General features: G+C 57.9%; 3 protein-coding genes across 4 annotated transcripts in view; 2 read left to right on the top strand and 1 right to left on the bottom strand.

Annotated features, from left to right (window-relative positions):
• The window catches only part of LOC135317687 (uncharacterized), a 273809-nt gene that overhangs the window by 222855 nt on the left and 29704 nt on the right, over positions 1-21250 (bottom strand). The gene's annotated exons all lie outside the window — the stretch shown is intronic.
• On the top strand, positions 5847-11176 carry LOC135317684 (uncharacterized). The gene is made up of 6 exons (XM_064474109.1): positions 5847-5970; positions 7663-7734; positions 8095-8196; positions 9247-9354; positions 9992-10136; positions 10774-11176. Exons 1-6 carry the CDS (start codon positions 5850-5852, stop codon positions 11174-11176), a joined length of 951 nt encoding a protein of 316 aa, XP_064330179.1. The 5' UTR covers positions 5847-5849.
• LOC135317686 (cadherin-related family member 5-like) overlaps positions 13689-21250 on the top strand; it is a 116134-nt gene continuing 108572 nt past the window's right edge. The window contains exon 1 of the mRNA XM_064474113.1: positions 13689-14001. The gene's annotated coding sequence lies outside the window, so the exon portion shown is untranslated. The remainder of the gene's footprint in view (positions 14002-21250) is intronic.

Genomic DNA, 21250 nt, shown 5'->3' with positions numbered 1-21250 from the left:
CAGACTTGCTGATGCCACGTTGTCACCGCGGTGGCCACCGTAAGAGAGCCCTGGATGTAGTGCTGTGCAGCAGAAGCTACATCCCTGGGCTGTGTCTCAGCCGCTTTCTTACTATACAAATATCTGTGTACGTAGAGTAGTCAAGCCTGCACAACACAGCTGCATTTCTTTGAGGACTGCTGTGCCATAAGCCACATCTTAGCCCCAAAGTTCTCCTTCCCCCTCAAGCGCGGAGCGTGCACTGCCCTTCACGCAGGGATGCTCTCACTGCCAATGTGTGTGTTCTCCTTTTCCCCTTTATAACCGTTCCCTTCCCGGAGCTTTCTATTTGCTGACGCCCTTAATATCCAGAGCTGTCAGGGATGAGAACCAAAGCCCTGCCGGCAGCTCAGGGAGGGTGAGCGGCTGCCCTTTTCCAAGCAAGCGGCTGAAATACAGCACGGTCAGCGGCGCTCTCAGTGTCCAGGCCTGTCACTGTCACGCTCCCACAGCACCTCCGTCTGCCCAGACCCCGCCGGGGGCTCAGCCACCGAGAGCAGCTGTCCTGGGAAGAGACTGGGGGGGCCTCGCAGGCCCTGGGGGCGTTGGCATGGCCCAGGCCCCTCTCTCCCTTCATCCCCTCTCCACGTAGGAGTGACATTTGATATCCAACGCTATGCTCAGGAAACTGAACTGTAAATCCGACAGCACCCCCTGCACAAACGCTGGGCTAAAGCCGGTCTGAAGGCACCTACGATGCCGAAATGCCATCAGATTCTTTGTTATGCGCTGACTTCTTTTCCTTACCCTCCTACAGAGCTTATCAGTTTACTGCTTGCCCCTCTTTGGGCTGTTTACCTGGTGAGCTTGTTAAAAAAAAAAAAGAAAAAAAGGTGCTCTTTCTCTGCAGCCGAGCTGAGTGTCCAGGTGCCCCTTTCCAACCTGCTCCCAGCTCAGGCTGCCAAGTGCCGTGGGTATGATTTAGATCCCTGGATGTGTGAAGAAGGGCGCTTAGTCCTGTGGTGAACGTGGTATTTGTGGTGTGCTTACCCCTAAAGCATCTGCCCCTTGGCTTGAAGGACCAGGAGGTTTCTGTAATACCAAAAGCAGAAAACCCTGTGAGATTGAGCTGAGTAAAGCCTTTAGTAAACTTAGTAGTTAAAATGTGACTCCTTGTGCAAGGCGATACCTCCCATGAAATACGACGTTTTCAGGCCCCCAGGATTCTTTATGGCTACCCTGCAAGGCTATTGATGGAAACATTTTTGTATTTTTAATGCTTACATTTGCACCAGAATAAAAATTTGCATGAGGCGAAGAGAGAAGCAATCCATTCTTCTGTCCTAACCTGCTCCAGCTCCTTCGCTCAGTGGCCGAAGAGCAGCTTGAAGCCGATGCCACATGCTGAGGAATCCAGAGCTGCTGTAACTGCGTTGGTTTCATAGTCAAATTGTAATCTATGGCTCTGCTTCAGCTGCAAAGTGAGGGTCACCTCTCCGTGTCTGATTCCCGTCAGGGATCAGCTCGGGCCTCCTAGGTTTGGATCACAGGACTAGGTTCCGACCGCTCTGGTTTGAATGACTTTTTGCTTGATAATGATGCAGTCACGGCACCCCAGTGCCTGTGTGCTGGAATGGGATCCTCCGTGATCCATCTTGCACCAGCCCAGAAATGGTTCTGCCTTAGGGGCATAAGCAGGCTTATGGCCGCTGACCCGGCTGGGCTGAGGGCAGGTGTCGAGGGCTAATTCTTCTCTATTAAACTGGGGTACAGGATGAATAAACCATTGAGTGTCAGAAGTGAGCTTCTGTCACTCAAATGAGCCTGAAGACCATCAGGCCCAAGAACGACACCTCCAACACGCCCCACGTCCCTCCCTGGGGAGACTCGTGAGCCTGAACCTTTCTTTGCGTCATTAGCCTATGGTGAAACAAAATTCTCCAGCCCGTGGCAGGGTTCCCTGTCGTCACTGGTGGAACAAACTGCCGCAGCTGGTAGGTAGAGTGAAGAAAGAGGGATTTCAGCTTTCGTGCTCAGTCTTTGGTGCTGCTGCCCGGAGAGTAACTCCAGCAGGGAGCTAGCGGTGGGTTCATTTATTTTAGCTGTTCCAGCCTGCGCCTGCTGTCCGGCCTTCCCCCTTGTCTCCTTCAGCCCACGGAGGCTGCCTTTGGGCCACCCAGAGCCACCTGAGCCATCGGGTTTATCCCCATTCCTGCTCCTTGTATCCCCTCCGTGCTGGGTCCCACGGGAGTTGTGGACAGACTCACAGAAATCAAGAAACGGAGATCCAGAGGCTGAACCGTGCCCTTTTCAGCACACGCTCCTCGCTGCCAGATCAGCCCCCCGTGCACCCCTGGGTGTTGGGGTGACCCCCCCCAGAGGTCTGTGCTGGTTGTTGTGACGCACCTGGCGGGGGGGCCGTGTTTTGGTCGCTGCAGGTTCGAAGCCACCCTTGCAGGTCAGCCAGAGCCCTGACTGTAGTGTGCCCGGCTGCCTGGCTGCAGTACGGCCTGCCTGGCTGCAGGCAAGGCTTCCCCCGGGCAAGGGGGAGCTCTGGGCACGTGGAAGCGTCAGCAGGGCAAATAGAAGATCTGTTGATTTTTGAAATGCCCTTTCGTCCTCTGACGCCTGCTCTGATTTACTCATTTCCATTTCTTTCTCCCGTTGCAGAATACTTGAGGAACGAGAGCGCCTTTCTGGGAGAGCTGGTGTTTGGGAGCGCAGACACCATTGAACTTTCCTGTGACAGCCACGGCCCTTCTGTGCCTGTTTTCTGGTTTAAAGACGGTATCGGGATTGCACCTCCCAGCAGAGCTCGTACTGGGCAGAAGCTGTTGAAGATCATCAGTGTGTCATGCGATGGCTCGGGGCTGCACAGCTGCAAGGCGAGGCATTCCGACCAGGTCCAGGGAAACTTTACAGCCAGAGGTACAGGTGCGTGCAGAAATACAGCGCGCTCGGGACTGGTATTTTCCTTTTGTTTTTTAAATTTTGCCCCCCCACGCGCTCAGTACAGCTGGTGCTTTGCGGGGTTCATCCGCACTGGGCAGGCCTCTGCCTCCCTGGTGACCCCTGGCAGTGATTAGACCGACAGAACCAACCAGCCGAAGCTTGCTTGCGTGTCCACGGCCGATGTTAAAGCGTGACGGTGAGACTGAGAGAGCCTGAGAGACGGTGCTGGTCAGATTAAACCCCAAACGCCCCCTAACACTCAGCTAGAGGCAGTGCTACGTGGGCCTTTGAAGTCTTTTGTGAGTGGGTGAGCTGTGGCTCAGGGAGGTTGAGCGAGTGACTTTTTCTGCTCTATGTGACAAATCAGTGGCAAAATTGCATGTAAAAGCTGGAAGTTGCTGAAAAGTATTTCCCTGTTGTAGGCGATGAATGTCTTCCCTCCATCCTGGTTATCAGAAATTGCTAGTTTGTTTTGGCGGCAGCTTCTCTGTAAGCTGTGTCCGTCTCAAATATGTGCTTCATCAGAGGGGCTTATTGGGATTCCTACGTTGCAAAGACGCGCGGTGTCAGCAAAGCACGTGCTGTCGTTTGCTTGGCCATACTGTCCGTGATGAGGCCAGCGGGACAGACCAGCTCCAGGCTGTGCGAGGCTGGGTCAGTACCCAGGGAGTGTCAGAAGCATCTGTTGTCCCCAGGTAGCTAACCACTGCCACTGAGATCATCCCCGTGATCTCAGGCTGCTGCATGGGTAGAAGGATCCACATGGCTGTGAGCAGATGGAAAGCCTCCTGATGGCACAGATTCAAAGCCTGATTTTTCAGAACAAGGAACCCGTTGTGGATCTAAGCTTTTAAAATCTCTCCTTTGCTTTTGTGCTGTTGGTGTTTTTCAGGCATCCCTGAACAGTAGGTCCTTGCCTCCAAAAGCTGAGTTCCCTGAAAAAGTAAGGGGCTCTCTCTGAAAACCGAACGCAGAGGTGTTTGTGATTGTAAATCCCATGCACTCCATAAAGGGCTTTCTCTTGTGTCAGAAAATTTGTGTGAGTGAGGGAATCAAACCAAAAATAATAAATGAAAGCTTGTTTCAGCAAGAGTTTTGGAGAGAGAGAGTTTTGGAGGAAGAATGGTGACAAGCCCCTGCTGGTGGGGTGGTGTTTTACTGGTGTGGAGGAGAGGATACTTCAGTTGGTGGGAGCGAGTCCCCAAACCCCGGGGCCTGTCGCGTGGGCTGCCAACGTTTCCGCAGCTCCCCTCGTCGGGCGGCTGTTTGCAAGGGGTGTGTTTGAGCACTGGGGGTTCAGCAGCCGCCGGGCCCTGGCCCTGGGCAGCCTGCTCTGGGGGACCCTGCCTGCGCAGGGGCTGGACCAGCTGCCCCCAGGGATTCCGGAAGGCCTTTCTCTCCCTTGTGACTCCGTGACTCTGGAACTGGTGCTGCGAGGGGCCGGCGCTGTGGGAGCGCTGGGAACGTTGTCTTCCCTGGGCTCTGCCTCTGTCGGGACGGCTGCGTGTGCGCTCTGCCCTGAGACACTCGGCGCCTGCGCCCGCCTGTCCAGGTACGCCAAGCAGTGTGCAACAGAGCACACTTTCAGGAGTGACCTGAGGAGCTTTTGCTAGCTTGGCCGCGTTGGAGAGGGACTGCAGCTCCTGCATGCAGGAATAGTCGTGTTGGAGAATAACCCTAGGAGGCAGCTGGGTAAAGTGGCTCCAGTTTCAAATGCTGATGTGTCTTGGCTTTGTTTCTCATTTAAAGGGATGAAATCTGTGGTCTGCATCAGATGCGGGATCGGGGCTGTTGGGATAGAGAGCTTAAATTGTGTCTTCTCACCTTTTGCTGTAGATCTGTGCATCATGGGGAGCTTGTGGAGCATCGGCGCAATAAGCCTGACTGACTGTAGAATTCTGATACAGACCATATCTGTTACGCAGTGGCTTTTTAGAAGAAAACTTTTGGTTTTGGTTTTGGACTGAATGCAGGTGTTTTGCTATGAGTGGGAAAGAAATGACCGAGTGGTACTGTGTCAAGGCTTGAGCTTTCCACCAGAGAAGAATTCTTTCTGGTTTGGTGGGGAGTTTGGGGAGGTGAGTGGTTTGCTCTTAAACTCCAATCTCCCCAGTTAGTTTAAATCCTTGAAATTTTACTTCCAATTTGTCTACACAAAGTTCTGTGCTCTTGGCCTGTCGCGGGAGGCAGCGGCAAAGGCAGGGTGACTCGGGGCGGCTCATGGAGAGCAGCAGGTGAGAAGGTTTCTTGACTGCTCTTACCTGCCCTGCTGCAAGAGACTTGCTCACTCTTTTTCTTACAACCACCTTGCTACTAGTAGAACATATTCTATGAGTGATCATGGAGCACTTCCATCAAAACGTTGCCCTGTGCCTAGTGCGGGACCCTGACGGCCGCGTCCCGTGTGTCACGCGCTCGTGCTTTTCCTGCTGGCAGAAGGTACTGGAACATGTTCTCAAAGAGTTCCCGTGCCTGGGGCTGGAAGTGCAGCCGATTCCACTGCCCGGCCTTCAGAGCATAACCTTTCCCCACAGCAGGCCCATCTGTATAACTTGTATTTCCTTGTCAGCGCGGCCCTTGAATGCCCTTGTGATTTGTCTCAGATCGCATCGTACTAACCTGTGTGAGTAGTCTTGACCTCAGTGTATTGGGCTTTTTTCCCCTGTGATTTATCCTGTCGATACCCCGGCGTCCCTTTTTGTTGGTGACCTCGTAGGCATCAGAAAGGCAAAGGATTCTCCCTTTGCTCTGCTGTGAGATCCAAAGCTGCCCTGAGCGCCGTTTTGTTCAGGAGAAGAGCTGCAGGAGGTGGACGGGAGGTTATTCACGGCAACCTGATGAAACTTCTGTCAGTCTCAGAAATGTCTCTGGCTCTCAGGAGTCTCTTTCTGCACGTTTTTCTTTATTTAGAGTGAAGAATGCGAGACCTCGCGGCTCAGGTAACGAGCCGCCTGCTGCAGTTTCCCGAGGTGACCATTCAGGCTCTTGGGGAAGATGAGACCACCCGAGGGTCTGTGCTGCGCGGGCAGTTCTGCAGAGGTGAGTCTCTTCCTTGAAAGTGGGTCTTGCTGTGAAGTTGTTACTGCCTGGAGGTGACCTGAGGCACGGGGTCACAGCATCAGCTGTGTCAGGTTGGTGCTGCTCAGGTGCCTCACGTTTTGAGAGAACAGAAAGGGTGAGCTATGGAAAAAACGATGATTTAAGTACTGTACTGTGACACATATCGGCCATCGGTGGCTCACCCTCCACGCTAATCTTTCAGTCTCTTGGACCAGTACGTTCCCGAAGCAGCCCTCGAGAAGACAGGCTGTGTTTTACTTAAATCAAAACTAATTGATGCTTAATTAGTGAATCAGTTTCTTAACCCAGAAAGCCAAAAGGATAAAGAACTCTCCCTAAGCATCCTTCTCATCTCAAAGACAGAGACAGGTGTTTTTGAAATATATTCACACAATATTTACATACTATAGACACAGCACAAAATGTGCTGCTTGCTTTTTTAAAATCCCAAAGTACTGACTTTGTTGCTTTCTTGGAAAATTGAATTTTCAAAAGGCTGGGTTGGCCAATAAATTAGGAAGAAGTAAAACCAAGGTCAAGGTTAACAGTATGGGCATGTAAAGAGAAAGAGGTTAAGCTGTGCGGCCTGTCAACGAAGGGGAGGAACACCTTTGGAAAACAGCTGAATTTGTGCTGGCTGAAGGCAGCGGATCCCATTAAGGCCCACGTGGAGTCTGACTCAGAAAGATCTTGTCGGAGCACGTCAGATGACACCGCGGGTGCCCAGGGCGTGTCCGTGGGGGCGTGGATGTGTTGTGAGGTCACAGACCCCGCTGTGCCACGCCGTGTTGTGCAGTGCTGTGCCGCAGGCACCGCTCCAGCAGTGCCAGCTGTGGCAGCAGCGGCAGCAGCATGGTGCAGGCGCGGGGGGCCGCGGCCCCCACCCACCTATTTATCCTGCTCCTGATGGCCCTGCAAGCCTGGCAGGTCGGGGCTGCTCCGTGGCGAGCGTGGGGATTAGGTAGGTGGGCAGGCAAGGTCCAGCCCCAACCCTGGCAGCGTGGCACAGCACCCACGGCTGCTCGGGGTGACAGCGGGGCTGGGGTGGTGGTGGGGCAGGGCTGGGAGAGCAGCAGGGCCAGGCTCGGGCAGGTGAGTCGTGGGCAGGTCCACGGGCAGCTGGAGGCAGACGCTCCCCGGGGAGGCGCAGGGGTGCGTGGCCACTGCAGGGGCATTTTCCAGGTGAACGGTGGGGTCAGGAGCAGTGCCACGGGGTGAGAAGCTGCTGCTGGAGCTGGCCCTGTGCCGCCCTGCCCCAGGGCAGCCTTCCCCCAGCCTGCACGCTGGGGCCGGAGTGGCTCTGCAGAGGCCAGGCAATAGCCCGTGGGAGCGCTTCTCCTCCAGGCTGGTGACAGTCGTGCCGGGAGCCGTGGCTCTGCCGCTCCTGGCTGGGTCCTGGCTTTCAGCTTCAGGCACCTCTGTCCTTGGGAGATGCCTGCTTGGGAAGGTGGGAGCATTCCTGCTCTAGCCCTGCAGTGCTCTCCTTGGGTGAACCCAGGTCCCCATGGGACACAGAGCCCCAGCCCACAGCCCGGGGCACGATGCTCTTGAGGGGAAGGGAGGGACGAGTGCCATGGAGCAAGCCTGCGTTTGAACTGCATTCACTGCTGTTCAGAACTGAAGGAGTGCCTTAAAATAGTTCATGGGAGCTTCTCTGTCCTGTGTTTACAGACATGGCTGGAGGCGATGGATATCCAGCTTCCCGTCTGGGTTCCCGGGCTGACACGCTGGGATATCGCATGGGTACGTCATGGCTTTTGACTTCCTTGGAGAGCTGCCAGCTCAGAGCCCAGATGTGAGCGAGACATCTCTTGCAGGCGTGACAATATAGGCCGTGTGTGCCACGTGGTTACACGATCCCCTCATACGTTCTCCTCTTCAGTTCTGACAGTGAATATCCCAATGTGTGATGGGAACTTCTTGTGGGGGTTTGGTTGCAGGTGTGGGTACAGGGAGGGCGTTTCCAGCTTCTGGGCTGGATCCCGCGCTGGAGCTCCCCTGGCATCGCAGGGGTGAGTAGTCAGTCTTGACTGGCTGCACAGACTAAGCACTCTGTTTCAGTATTTTATCAGAGAGAAATTTAACATGCTACTTTCTGTTAAGGTCCCCAAAGAGCAAAGTATGAAGCTGAAAGAGGCAAATCTTCCCAGCGGTCATCAGAAGTCCTGAAGGAAATCCTGAAGGACCTGGACAAGGCAGCGCTTGGTGGGTATATATCACTCTTAAGCAGAAGACTTGGGAAGCTGAGGGTTTGATGCCTGTCTGGCCCAGCCATAGCTACGCAGCAGAAAGGGATTGATCAGAGCCTCACTGCGGTGACTCTCAGTTTCACGCCTTGCAGGCGCTGGTGAGCCACAGAGTGGCCCAGAGCCTCTGCTGCCAGCTGTGGTTCAAGCTGAGCCCCAGGGAGAGCTGCTGCCCCAGTTATACCCCTAGCGGTCAGAGCTGGACTGGGCAGAGGTTGGTATCCAGCTGTCAGGGATGGGCAGCGCTCACGCCTTGAATGCGTGAGGGACTTGCCGAGGAGCTGATTCCTGACAAGCCGTGAGAGGGCCGGCACCCTGCCAGTCACCGGAGGGGAGAGTGCCCTTGGCCGGCAGAGAGGGTGCGCAGGCAGCTTGGGGTGGCTGAGACCGGCAGGCTTTGCCTGCGCTGCAGGCAGCCCCTGGCCAGGATGGGAGCAGCCCCAGCTTCACAGCCGGTCCAGCCCCGCTGTTCTCCTTGATGGCCGAGGACTCTGAGTGACCCCCTGGAGTCAGGGACAGGTGGGAGCTGGGCGGGCAGCTTGAGGCGGGACGCCCACCTTGAAGGCAGCTAAAATGAGGGGCTGCGAATTCAGTCTCGCATGGTTTGGCTGTCTGTTTCCAGTTGTGTTTTAGATACCTTGGCTGTGGTTTTCCTCGTGTCTTGGGGGACTGTGGGCTCTTCACCGCCACACGGGAAAGTGCCCAGAACATGGTTGCAAGAGCTTGCGGTTCAGCCCACCACGTGTGCCTGATAGCCTTACCGTGCGATGGAGTTGGCACGGTGGGACGTGCTTCTCAGAAGGGCTCTTTCCACGGCTGAACCTGCTACGGCATCTTCCTGCCCTCTCTGAAGGGAGTCATGTACCATCGTCCTGCCCTTTGCCCGAAATGCACTCAGTGGAATGTGAACAAGATCGCATGCAATCCCCTAGCCTTTCAGCAGGTTGGGATTTGCTGTCTGTTTACATCTAATTATGCCTAATTAAACTGACCCGCTTTCTTTCTAAAGAGATGGACCGTGAGACTGCGGAGAATGAGGCGCTTCAGGAAGGAGGCAGTCACGCGGTGCCAGTCTCTGATGACAGAAGAGGGGCAATTCAGTCAGTGGAGGTGCCAGGTAATTGCTGTCCTTTGGTCATCCAGGGCCACAGGTCAAAATCTCTGCGTGTCTGCAGGCTCTTCCCCGAGTTCTCGCTACTGCACACCATGTCAGCAGCCAAACTCTTAGTAGAGAGCAAGTGTTCTAAAGAAGGCAGGAGCAGCTCTGAGAGGGTGACTCCCATCTCTGGGGTGTGAAGGTTATTGCCGTCAGCGTGCCAGAGACACACTCGCTCCTAACCCTCTGCTGATGGCCTCGTGAGTGTTCCCAAAGGGTCAGAGCGAGCCCCCAGGCAGCAGCTCTAGCAAGCCTTGCAAAGCGGAGGTGGGTGAGCACAAAGGAAAGTGTGTGCAGACGTGAAGGATCACCAAGAAGGGGGAGCAAACCCGTGACACTGGGAAAACTGGATTATGGCCATGCCAGAGCGTAAGCAAAGCTGCGAGGAGAAAGAGAGGCTCCAGAGTGTGTTGATTTGCAACGACCTTGGGAGCTTCCTTTGCTTCTCCTGAAGCCAAGGAAATGTCGCAGCCCCAGGATGTTCCGTGGCTCAGAGATGCTACCAAAGCGAGAATGAGCATCTCCTGGCAATGTCAGGCCTCCTGCGAGATGAGCAGTAGTGTGCAGGACACACTAACACACAGAATCCTTCCTCCAGGCGTGGATGGCACGAGAAACAGAAATGCTATGGATCCAAAAGCTTTCCAGAAGTACTGCATAGAAGGCTCCGTGGCGGTCGTGGGCTCCATATTGCTTGGGATGGTTTTCTGTTGTGTGATCCGCCTGTGGAGGAAGAGAAGGCGGTGAGTTGGTGGCGGGGGGCAGGTGCAGCCAAACTGCTGCGTTAGATGGCTGCTGTTAGCCACGAAGCATTTTGAGGTAGGGTATTCTGGCGTGCCGAGTTAGTTACTGGCCAAACAGGACTGAGGTTTCTGCTGTGAGATGTTTTAACTGTCCTCTCAACCCATGGGCCCTCTTTTCTGAAACGTGTCCTTACTGTTGCAAGTATTAGTTAAAAGTGACCCTGCCTGGACAAGAGCAGACCCAGCAACAGACGTAGGCAGAGCAAAGTCAGGCAGGAAAACAAAGAGGGATGACGTTGCCGCAGAAAGTGAGAATTGCAGTAGCGACATCTCCCTGCCAGGGAACCCAGCAGCAGAAATCACCCTGTGAGGTGATGCTGTAATCTCCAGAGGTTCACCTTGGCCAGGGTATCCCAGCAAGCCAGGCTGTGGTGAGCAACCTTCCCAGCTCTCAGCTCATGGGAGCAGAGCCCCAGCCGAGGGGCGCGGGGTGCCCCGTTTTCTGCACAGAGCTCTCTGTGCCCACAGCTCCCACGTGCAGCCGGGTGCCCACATGCCATGGGGCGCGCAGCTCTGCCCCGCCACCCACCCAGCACCGCAGCCGTGGCGGGGCCTCAGCAGCCTCCTCTCTCCGCAGGCGCCTCGCCGCAGCTTCGAGAGCCCGGCCCGACACCAGCAGCTGCCCCTCACACCCGGACACCTGGACTGCCCACCCCAGCACCTCCAAGAGCTGGACCCAACACCAGCAGCCGTCACATGTGCCTGGAAAAGCGGCCCACCAGCCACGGAGCACCGGCGGGGAACCAGCCTCCACCAGCCCGGACGGCCGCCCGGCCCGCCCGCCTCCGCCCCGGCCCAAATGGCTGTCCAACTCAGCCAGCCAGGTGTTGCAGGACCGGCCCAGCACCCTCCGGGCCCCGGAGAAACGGCAACCACCCCCTCGCCCCCCAAGCCCACTTCTCCAGCCCTCCTGCAAGGGCCTGGGGCAGTCCCCCCAGGATATGGATTTGGGGAGCAACGGTGAATGCGAGGGCCTATAGGGGAGTGACAACAAATACGATTTCCTTGGATGACAAGGTCACGGACCTAGTTGGCCAAGAGAAGCCAGCTGATGTGATCTTTCTGGATTTCAGTAAAGCTTTTGATACTGTCCCTCACAGTCTCCTCCTGGGCAAAATGTCCAGCACACAGCTGGATAAACGCGTAATGCGGTGGGTGAGCAATTGGCTGGGGGGTCGGGCTCAAAGGGTTCTCGTCAGTGGGGTTACATGGGGCTGGTGGCCAGTCACTAGCGGGGTTCCACAGGGATCCATCTTGGGGCCGGTACTCTTTAATCTCTTTGTAAATGACTTGGATGCAGGACTTGAAGGAACGCTAATTAAGTTTGCTGACGACAAACTTGGGAGGAGCTGTTGACACTCCCGAGGGCAGAGAGGCCCTTCAGAGGGATCTGGACAGACTGGAGAGCTGGGCAACCACCAACCATATGAAGTTCAACAAGGCCAAGTGCTGGGTTTTGCACCTGGGGCATGGCAAGCCTGGATGTACAGACAGCCTGGGGAATGAGAGGCCGGAGAGCAGCTCTGTGGGGAGGGACCCGGGGGTTCTGTCATGAGGCAGTCATGGCGCCAAGCCTGGCGATGTTCAAGAAGCACTTGGCCAACCCCCTCAGAGACGAGACATGGTGTGAATTTGGGGTTGTCCTGTGCAGGGACAGGATGATCCCGGACTTGATGATCCTTGTGGGTCCCTTCCAACTCAGAACATTCTGTGTTTCTATGATTCTGTAACACACTCCTGAGCAACAGCTTCAGGGGTCAAGCGTAAATTTCAGCAGAATGGCACAGCAATAAATAGAGGTCAGTAGCACAATTGTGCGCGTTGTAACAGCAGCAAAACCAGGGATTCAGCAGTTTGGGGCCAAACTTCCTATCGGGGCAAGCAGGGGTGTGGATGCCCACGGTGTCAATAAACGACAGAGCGGCAGAAAGCTGCTATCAAGCCGTAACGGAGACAGCGTCTGTTCTGGTTCGGGCTGGGATGGAGTTAATTTTCTTCCTCGCAGCCCATACGCTGCCAAGTTTTGGATTTGTAACCAAAGCGGTGTTTCAGCCATTGCTGAACCTGCTTCCATGGCACGGAGGCCTACTCTGTTCACCCGCCGCCCTGCCACGGCCTGGCCTCCCCCCACCAGGCTTGGGGCGGCTGCACCCCGCTGGGGCCGGCAGTGCCGCAAGGTTTCGGGGGTGCTGCCTGGTGTGGGGAAAGGTGCCCGGTTTGGGGCTGTTTCTGCGTTTGGCGGTTCCTTGTGGGCTTGGGGGACTCTTGGCAGGTTTAAGGTGTGCCCCTGGGTCTGGGGGTGTTTGTGGGTTTGGAGGTCGCCGACAGGTTTTGGGGGGTGTGCCTGGGTCTGCTGGTTGCTGCCAATTTTGGGGGAAACTTGAGGATTTGGGGGCGTTGCTGTGTCAGGTGCATGCTGCTAGGTCTGGTGGGTGCAGCCAGGTGTGGGGCGCCTCTGGATTTAGGGTTTGTTCCCGGACTGGGGCAATGCTACCAGGTGTAAGGGTTCTTTTGGGTTTGGCGGCTGCCGCTGGGCTGACAGCAGCCTCTGTTCCGGTGGACACAAGCCCTGTCCCTGCAGCAGCGCCAGCAGTGCGTCTCGTAAGGCGCTGGGCACTGCTGTGGTCACGCTGCGCTCTCTGGCTGGTTGTTTCGGCTACACGGCCGCACGGCTGGCCTCCCTTGAGAGGCGCTGGGGTGCCACCCTCAGGTGGATTTCACTTGCTGTGTTTGAGGGGAAACTGTGTCCCTCATGCTCAGAGTGCTTTAGGATAGCACACACCATGCCGGCTGCTCCGCCCTGGTAGTAACCAGTGTGTTTCTGTTGGTGGTTTCGTTGCGCCGTTCCTTCTTCTGAATCTCTGATGCGGATCGCTCGGGGCCATTGGTGGAGGCTGATTTTTGCACCGTGCCTGCTGTGTTGCTTGTCAGTGGTGCAGGAGGGGAGCCGGGCAGCGCTGCCCCACTGCTGCCCCACTGCTGCTTGCTGGGGTAGCCGTGGAGGAAAGAGGCTTGAGGAAGTCCCTTCCTAAGTCCAGCGGAAGCTGAAGAGGTTTTCTGCCAGTGGAGTTCCTGCTCTGGATGAGGTTGCTGCCAAGCACTGACTTTGTGCAGCCTGTGCTCCTGTTGACTTGCTGCTCTGTGTCACAACGGGGTTTGTCCGGCAACCGTCTGGTGAACAAGGCTTCCGTGGTGCTTCGCTGTCTGGATATTCCAAACCAGGAGAGGGGCGCAAGTTAACATTTTTGGGGTGAGTTGAGCTTTTTAAGTTTTGGAGCTGACCGATCCAGCAGAGTTGTGCTTGGGAAACCACACATCTGGTATTTGAGGGCTTGTTGCACCCAGAAATCAAGCAGGCTGCATCAGTGTGACTCTAGGGATTGTTCTGCACGACGAAAGCTAAAGTGCGGCATACGTCATTAACTCCTGGGCTGTGGGTTAGGCTAGATGAGCCACAGCTACAAGCCGTCCCACCTCAGCATCTTCTCTAGTGTGCTTAGGAGATGAAGCTGTGCCTTGCGGATGAACTTGGTTTAAACCCAGACTAGACCATGAGTTATTAGTGAAAGCCTGATTGCTGGTAGTTTGACGCTGCAATTGTAATGTTAATAGGCAGGGAGAGAAGGATGCGGGAAGCAGGTGTGTGACTTCTGTGAACAGCGACAGCACAGGCGTGTGTGACCCTAGGAATCCAGGGCACAGCAAAGCCTTTGCTTCTGATCCAGCCTATTGGTCTCAGAGGAGCTTCCTAAAGGACGAGAACGGCATGCTCATCTCCGCAGGATCCAGCAGTTCCGTGGGCCAGGTAAGCCTTGAGTCAAAGAACCAGCTGGAAGCAGCTGTCACTGATACGCAGCTGGAGGCCGGTCAGTTCCTTTATCTCCCGTTACTAACATTCATGTCAGCGTAACGCAAAAGACCGGCATTTATCACTTTCCTGGTGTGAAGCAGTGGCTAGATTTTATCTACATGTCTTGTCATCCTGGAACTGAGTGTTGCTGTCAAGCGTGCTTGCCAGTCTTGATTGCTAATTTAAACTGCTAGCGAGGGCTCTCCTGGCAGAGAGCAGTGCTTGTGTGTGCGTTTGGTGGCTCGCTTATGAAGAGGGGGCACTTGGTGGTTTGTTAGAGAGAGGTCTTTGGTGGTCGTGGTCAGGGAGTGCTGGAGAGCGCCTGGCACGGTTATAACGCCACGCTGCTGGCGTACGGTCAGACGGGCTCAGGGAAGAGCCCATGAGCGACCATCGGATACGGTGCAAGCAGTTCCTGGGCAGTGATCAAGAAATGGGGCAGTTGCTCAGAACTGCTACTTTTACTCTCTTCCCATCTCCCATCACTGGTTTTTTCTTTCTCTCTTTCCCTGTCTGACTCCGTGCCTGTATTTTCTAACTCCTCCCTGTCTGTCCTACAGCCTGTTGCTATGGTCTCCTTTCCCTACACCTCTCTCCCGCTCCCTGGCCTTCTCCTTTCTCTGTCGCCGCGTCCTGGCCGCCTGTTTCCCCTCTGTGCTGCCGCCTGTCCCCTCTCTCCCGCCTGTATCCCCCGCTCGGCCGGCCCTGCTGCTCTCGGGGCCTCCGTCCTGCTCCCCGGCCCCTTCTGCTCCTCCTGCGTCTCCACCCTGGAGGCCGCGGCTGTTGTGCCCTTCTGCGCCTCCTTGCCCTGACCCACAGCCCCCTCTGCCTCAGTCTCTCGGGGTCGTTTCCCGCCCTCCCCTCGCCCTGTGTCCCGCTCTGCGTCCCGGCCTCTCCCTTTCTCTCTCCCCGCTGCCTTTTCCCTCTGCCCCTCTCCCCGCTGTCCCCCTGCCCCGCTCCCTCTGCCACGTCTCTGTCCCTGCGCGCTCCCGGTGCCTTGTCGGTCTCTGTGGCGGCGGGTCCCGCAGCCCCGGGGGGGCGGCCGTGGGGCCTGCGGGGGGGCGGCTGGCTCGGGCTGGGGGCGCGGTGCCCGCGCAGGGTCGGGCGGCGGGAAGGCGCGCCCCGGGGCATGCTGGGAGCTGGAGCCCTGGGGCAGGGGCTGCCGGGCGGCCATGTTGCCCCGGCCCCAGCCCCTGCCCCGAGGCCTGTCCCGCAGCCCCAGGCCGCCCCCGGGCCTGTCCTGGCAGCAGCCAGCTGGGCCTGGGCCCCGCTCCGGCCCCCCTGAGCTGTGCCTCGGGGCGGCCTCCTGGGGTGCGAGCTGTGAGGCACCCGTGGGTGCCCTGAGGTGGAAGGCAGTCGGCTGAGCGGGGCTGCAGCACAGGGAGGGAGGGACAGACAGACAGACAGAGAGAGACAGAAGTGCCTGAGCTGTGCCATGTGCCTGGCAGTGCAGAGAGCAGGAACTGCGGTGAGTCCTGGGCCCCGGGGTCATGTCACCCCTCTCCCGCACCCCAGTCCCTCCTGACACCCCCTCCCCTTTCCCTGTGTGGATTTGTGGTGGGATGCGTAGCTACATATCTATGTATGTGTGTATATGTATATGGTATTATACATAGACGTATACATAATACAAATATTATAATTTCAAAATATTTATTTGTAAAAAAATAAATCTATTATTTATAAAAATAGAATCATATGATCTTAAATGTAAAAATACCCGTTTGTGGACATAAGCCATCCCCAGCCCAGCTCAGCCACCCGCGGGGTGGGCAGGGGATGCGTTAACCCCCCACCCTCCCTCCCACTGAGCAAATGCCCGCAGGCAGAGAGAGGCGCTGCAAAGCCAACACCCAGCTCTTTTAATTTAAATGAGTATTTTCTCCCCCGGAGTGCCCCAGGTCCTCTGTGCAAGCTTCTAACAGGGTCGCTTGGTCCTGCATGCTGTGTCTTCCCAGTCATCGTGCAAACTGTCAGCATGGCATGGAAGCAGAGTGGGAAAGGTGCCTGCAGAGGTCTCGGGCGTGAGCTCACGGGGGCTCTTAGTGAGCACAAGCGGGTGCTGAGAGCCTGCCCTGCTGGAGGGCCTCACGCTGCGTTTGCAGGCTGTCCTGGCGCTGCCCCTGAGCCGCCTGCACAAGTTGAAGAGTTGGCAGGTGCCAGTGGGAGGAGGTGGGACTGGATGGGGGGAGCAATGGCTTCTCCTTACAGGAAAGGCTTGTCCAGGTGGGACCCTAGTTGCCACCTGCCCTGGGCCGGTGCCTTTCAGCCGCACCATCCCTTGCTTGTTCTTGGCGAGTTGCTGCACACCGAGAGAGGCCAGAGAGCTTCTTCAGGCAGCGCACCCAGCTCGCTGCCATGCAAGATCTTCTCCACTGACGTGCTCTTGTGACCCATGAATTCTCACAGCTGCTTCTCTGTTTGGTACCCGCAGGGTCCGACCGAAGGCACTGTCTGCGGTTCAGAGCCGAGCTGCTTGGCCAAATCAGTTCTTAATCCTGTGATGCTCATAGCAGGAATGAGAGCCAGGGCACCCTTCTCCATGTGAACGTAGTTTCTTCTCCTCCTTCCAGCCTGAAAACCATGTGGGAAAGTGCTGGCCCTTGCTGGGAAGTCGGGGACAAGCCTTCATCAAGCTGTCTGTGCCAATCCTTCCCAGAGCAGTCACCATGGACCACGTTTCAGGACAACATTCCCTGGAGACAGCATCGGCAGAGCTCCAAAGGACATGGCTGTCTACGTGAGTGGTTTCTCCAGCGTGGGGGGCTGGGGGTTGCACAGCGTTTCTAAGCCGGGGGTGAGTATGGGTCAAAGAGTCCAGCGGCCTCTGGCCTCCTCCTGGCTCGCAGAAGCAGCAAGCTCCTTGGAGCTGTATTGCGCTTCTGTCCAATATACTGTTTGAAAGGAAGGTTCTGGGGCATGATGGAACTCGGGGAGCCACAGGGAAGAGGAGGTGGCACAGCGCACTGTCCTAGCCCTTCTGGCTTTCAATCCCCGTGGGCATTTGTGACCCTCAGGTTACCCCCCTCCCCCTGGGAACATCTGCTCCTTCTCTGGGTGGCAGCCTAGACTCGCTGAGTAGGCAAGCGTGGCGTGCTACCTAGGTGCAGCTTCTTGTCTGCTCCTTGCGCTCGTCTTCCTTTGACTGCGTAGCTGAAATAAACCCGTGCTTCCCCGACTGAAGTTCAGTCTTCCCACAGTGTGTGAGGCGCTCTGGTTTCTCCACCCCTGTGTTTCTCCTGGGCCTGAAGTAGGAACCTGAGGAGCAGGGAAGGCTCCTGGGACAGTTCACTTTCCGGGCAGTGCTGAATCGCAGTCAGACCTTGCAGCTGAAGGTACGGGGACAGAGAGGGAGGAGAACTGTAGGAGAGGAGGAGAAATGTGCTTGGCTGGGGAGAAGCTTCCCTGCCAAAGGGCTATAGGCAGCCCTGTCCTTGAGCGTGTGCCACGCTGGCCTTTCTTCTGCTTTAACTTCTGAACAGCGTGTGCCTGGAGAGCTGTTCTTTTTCTCTTCCCTTTTGGGTTTAAGCTTCAGTGCCTACAACCACCGCAGCTGAAGCTAAAACCACCTTGAGCGTCTGGACTGCAAGTGGCTACAAGTGGCCACATCCCGTAGTACGCACTACTCCTGGCCTGCTGGTGAAAGACTCGAAATCCTGGCCTTTCTGAGGCCTCTGTTGCTGCTGGTAGCGAGCAGTGACAGGGAGGCCATTCTGCTTCAGTGCCTTTCTAGAGAAGGCAACGAGACATTATACTAACAGCACGGGGTCTTGTGACTGTGGAAGCAGGCTAGAAGACCTTGCCAAACTGTTTGCTGAGGCTTCTGGGAGCTGCTTCTTCCTTTACTCTTCTTGCAGCCAAATGAGGTAGAGCAGGATCACACTGTCTTGACCACGAGAGGTGCAAGGACCTCGCAGGGCAGCCGGAAGGAAGGTGTTGACCGAGGCCGTCACCGCGGCACTGCTCTGTCGGCAGTCAAATGCTAGAGAGGAAAAGGCAGCTCCGAAGAGGGGGGGACGGTTCTGGGCCGGTGGGTTATGGGTAGCCGTAGTCGTTGGCTATGTCCATGCTGGCCTCCCTCTGCACACAAACGTGCAGCTGCCCGGTGACACCTGCAGGGCCGCCCGCTCCTGCTCCTCCTGGGCCAGCGTCTTCACACGCTCCCGCTGGGGCCGCTGCTCGGGTGTGATGGGCACCGACTGCTCCTGCTCCTCCAGCGGGGTGGGCGCAGCCGTGAGCCCCCCCAGGGCCCGAAGGACAGCGGGGAGTCGTTGGGAGGTTGTGGCGGCATGTGCAGCTGCTGCGGCAGCCCCTCCCGTGGGGTTTGGCCTCCGTGGGCGACAAGCACAGCCCGCTCGGCTGCTGAGGTTTGGCGGCAGACCTGGTGCGTGCCTTGCTGCTCGATGGTGCCGCCGGTGCCGTGTCCTTCTTGCCGTCAGCGGGGGCTTGAGGCATCCAGTGCTGCGCTGGGTCTCGGGGCTGCCATCAAGGAATTGGGTTCCGGGTTGGGTGGTTGGGGCATCAGCCCCACCACCTTCACTGTGTGCCCCAGCAGGTGGAAACTGTGGCTGGAGTTGAGCAAGGGCACCCTCAGGACGATGCGGAGCGTCCTCAGCACCGGGTGGGGATGCTGCTCCTGGGGACTCTGGTTCCAGGCTGCGGTGGGGATGCCGGCAGCGGCGCAGGGTCAAGGCGGTGGGATCAGAGGTGGCACCCAGTGGGCCTAGGACTGGCACCATCAGGGCGGGCAGAGGGGACTCCTGTGTCTCACTGGAGGGGTGAGCGTGTCTGCCCTGCCTTGCCCCTGCGCCCACTGCTCCGCGGCTTCCTCCCGGGCCGGGGCCTCCTGGGGCCTCCCTGGGGTGCTGCAGGGGCGTGCGGCCCAGTGCTGCCGGGAGCTGCGGGGCCCGGCTGGGCCCTGACACCGGCTGTGCTGGCACCTGGCAATGCTGTGTGTTCCCTGGAACGTATCGCAGCCCCCGGGCAGCGGGGGGCCGTAGCTTCCAGCACGGGTCTGTGGGACTGGAGCAGTTGAGGGTCACAAGGCTGGGGTGGGGCGTGGGGTGGGAGTCCCAGAGCAGCAGTTCAAGGCCTCCGTGCTGTGGTGTCTGGGTGGGCCGCTGCATTAAACCTTTCTTCTCCGCCCCATGAAGAGCCTTTGCCTTCTGGCTTCCTCTCGGGTCCTACGTCGCTTGGCAGGCACGTTGGTGGTATTGGATGCTCTGCGCTTGCTGCTTCCCACCCGCAGCCCGCTGCCACCTGCACTGCCCTGTCGCCGTCCAGCTTTCCCTTGGCCTGCTTGCCGCCCGCTTCTCCCCATCGGGGCCCCTCTTGGCAGGACACAACGCCCGGCGGCAGCAGCAGGTGGGTCGGACCCATCCGAGGCTGCCTCCGCAGCGCCGTCTCCGCCAGTTGGGCCATGTGGGGCTGGTGACACTGGGGGTGCTTCTGGGGAGCTGGGCAAGGGACTCAGCATTGGGAACTGCAGGACGCTGAGCAGGGGACTGTCTGGAGGGGCCTGCAGGGGATCGTTCTGGGGACTGTCCACAGGACTGTCCTCAGAAGTCTCCTCTGCCGTCTCTGGAGGAGCCTGCAGGGGATCGTTCTGGGGACTGTCCACAGGACTGTCCTCAGAAGTCTCCTCTGCCGTCTCTGGAGGAGCCTGCAGGGGATCGTTCTGGGGACTGTCCACAGGACTGTCCTCAGAAGTCTCCCATGCAGTCTCCGGAGAGCTCTCTTCGGATGTGTCCAACGGCCGCCACCAGGTGGGGAGGACTGCTGACACCCCGCCCTGGTTCCCCTTGGTGTCTTGCAAGGGGGAGGCCGGCACCCCCCAGAAGGGGTCGGCATCCCCCAGCATCCCCGATTGCAGGCGGCGTTTGCACCAGCCGCCCTCCGCCTCGTACTCCAGGAGGTCAGGGTCTTCGCTGCAGGAGGCAGTGGTGTCCAGGCTGTCGGGGACATCGGCGAGGATATTTTCACCGTCCACCAGCATCACTGCTGCCAACTTCTCCACCTCGCAGCCGCCCTCTGCCCTGTACTCCAAGAGGTGGGGGAGCTTGTTAAGGGAAGTTGTCAAGTCGGGGACATTGGGGATGGTGTCCCCGCCATCCACCAGCCCCGCCGCCACCAGTGGCTCCTTGGGGCAGCCGCCCTCCGCCACATACCCACAGAGGTCAGGGTGCTCATCAAGGGCCTCGCCAGTCACGTTGGGGACACTGGTGGTCAGGGTGCTGTCCTCACTGTCCCCTAGCCCTGCCACCACCGCATGGTCCTGGGGGCAGGTGCCATCTGCCTCGTACATGGAGAAGTCGTGGAGGTCATCGAGGAAATCGGCACTGATGAGGCTGTTGGGGAAAGGAAGGCCGTTAGGGATGGTGTCCTCGCTGTCCCCCAGCCCTGCTGCCACCACTTGCTGATGGGGGCAGCCGCCCTCTGCCACGTACTCGGAGAAGTCAGGGACCCGGCTGAGGAAGCTGGTGAAGTCGTCGACGTCGTCGACAGAGACCTCGCCGTCCCCCAGCCCCGCCGCCGCTGCTGGCTCCTTGGGGCAGCCGCCCTCCGCCACGTACTCGGAGAGGTCGGGGAGCTCGTGGAGGAAGGCGGCGAGGCTGGGGCTGTCAGGCCCATCGGGGAGGCTGTCCTCGCTCTCCAAGGTGTTGAGCCAGGAGAGCACCAAGCTGGCCATGGTGTCCTCTGCCAGCTCAGGACAGGCCTCAGCGAAGGCCTGTGGCCCCTGCTCGGGCAGGTCGACGGGCTTCTCTGGGGCTGCCGGGGTGGTCTCCACTGCTGAAAAAGCAAAGAGATCCAACCCAAGCGCGGGGTGATGCAAGCTTTCCTTGGCTCAGGGCAGCTGCCCGCGGGCTCTGCCACCCCCCAGAGCTCACCTTTAGGCTCCATCCTGGTTCTGCAGGTCGGCAGAGCCAGGCCGGTCTGGTGGGGGCTGGCAGCAGGGACACTGTCCTCGATGGCCACCACTTCCTTCTTGAAGCCCTCCGATGGCTTCTGGGCGCTGCCAGGCAGGGTGTGGAGCACAGGGTGCTCCTGGTCCCAAGGCTGAGCCGTGGGGCGGCACGGTGGTGGGTCGCCAGTGTGGTCAGGGGCACGCAGCAGGCAGGAGCCCGTGGGGTCCATGGGCTCTTGCTGGTCCAGGGTCCGTGGCCCCATCCCCCTCGGCTGGTGGGGCACCAGCACCTGTGGCACC

The sequence above is a fragment of the Phalacrocorax carbo genome, chromosome 26, assembly GCF_963921805.1.
Source record: "Phalacrocorax carbo chromosome 26, bPhaCar2.1, whole genome shotgun sequence".
NCBI classification, from domain to species: domain Eukaryota; kingdom Metazoa; phylum Chordata; class Aves; order Suliformes; family Phalacrocoracidae; genus Phalacrocorax; species Phalacrocorax carbo.
This window is presented reverse-complemented; position numbering and strand designations above follow the sequence as displayed.

Bases quoted from the DNA above. Each gene is read 5' to 3' on its own strand.
- LOC135317684 (XM_064474109.1), top strand. From the start codon at position 5,850: ATGCGAGACCTCGCGGCTCAGGTAACGAGCCGCCTGCTGCAGTTTCCC. The intron at 5,971-7,662 runs GTGAGTCTCTTC...CTGTGTTTACAG, and splicing joins GCGCGGGCAGTTCTGCAGAG to ACATGGCTGGAGGCGATGGA. The intron at 10,137-10,773 runs GTGAGTTGGTGG...CTCTCTCCGCAG, and splicing joins CTGTGGAGGAAGAGAAGGCG to GCGCCTCGCCGCAGCTTCGA.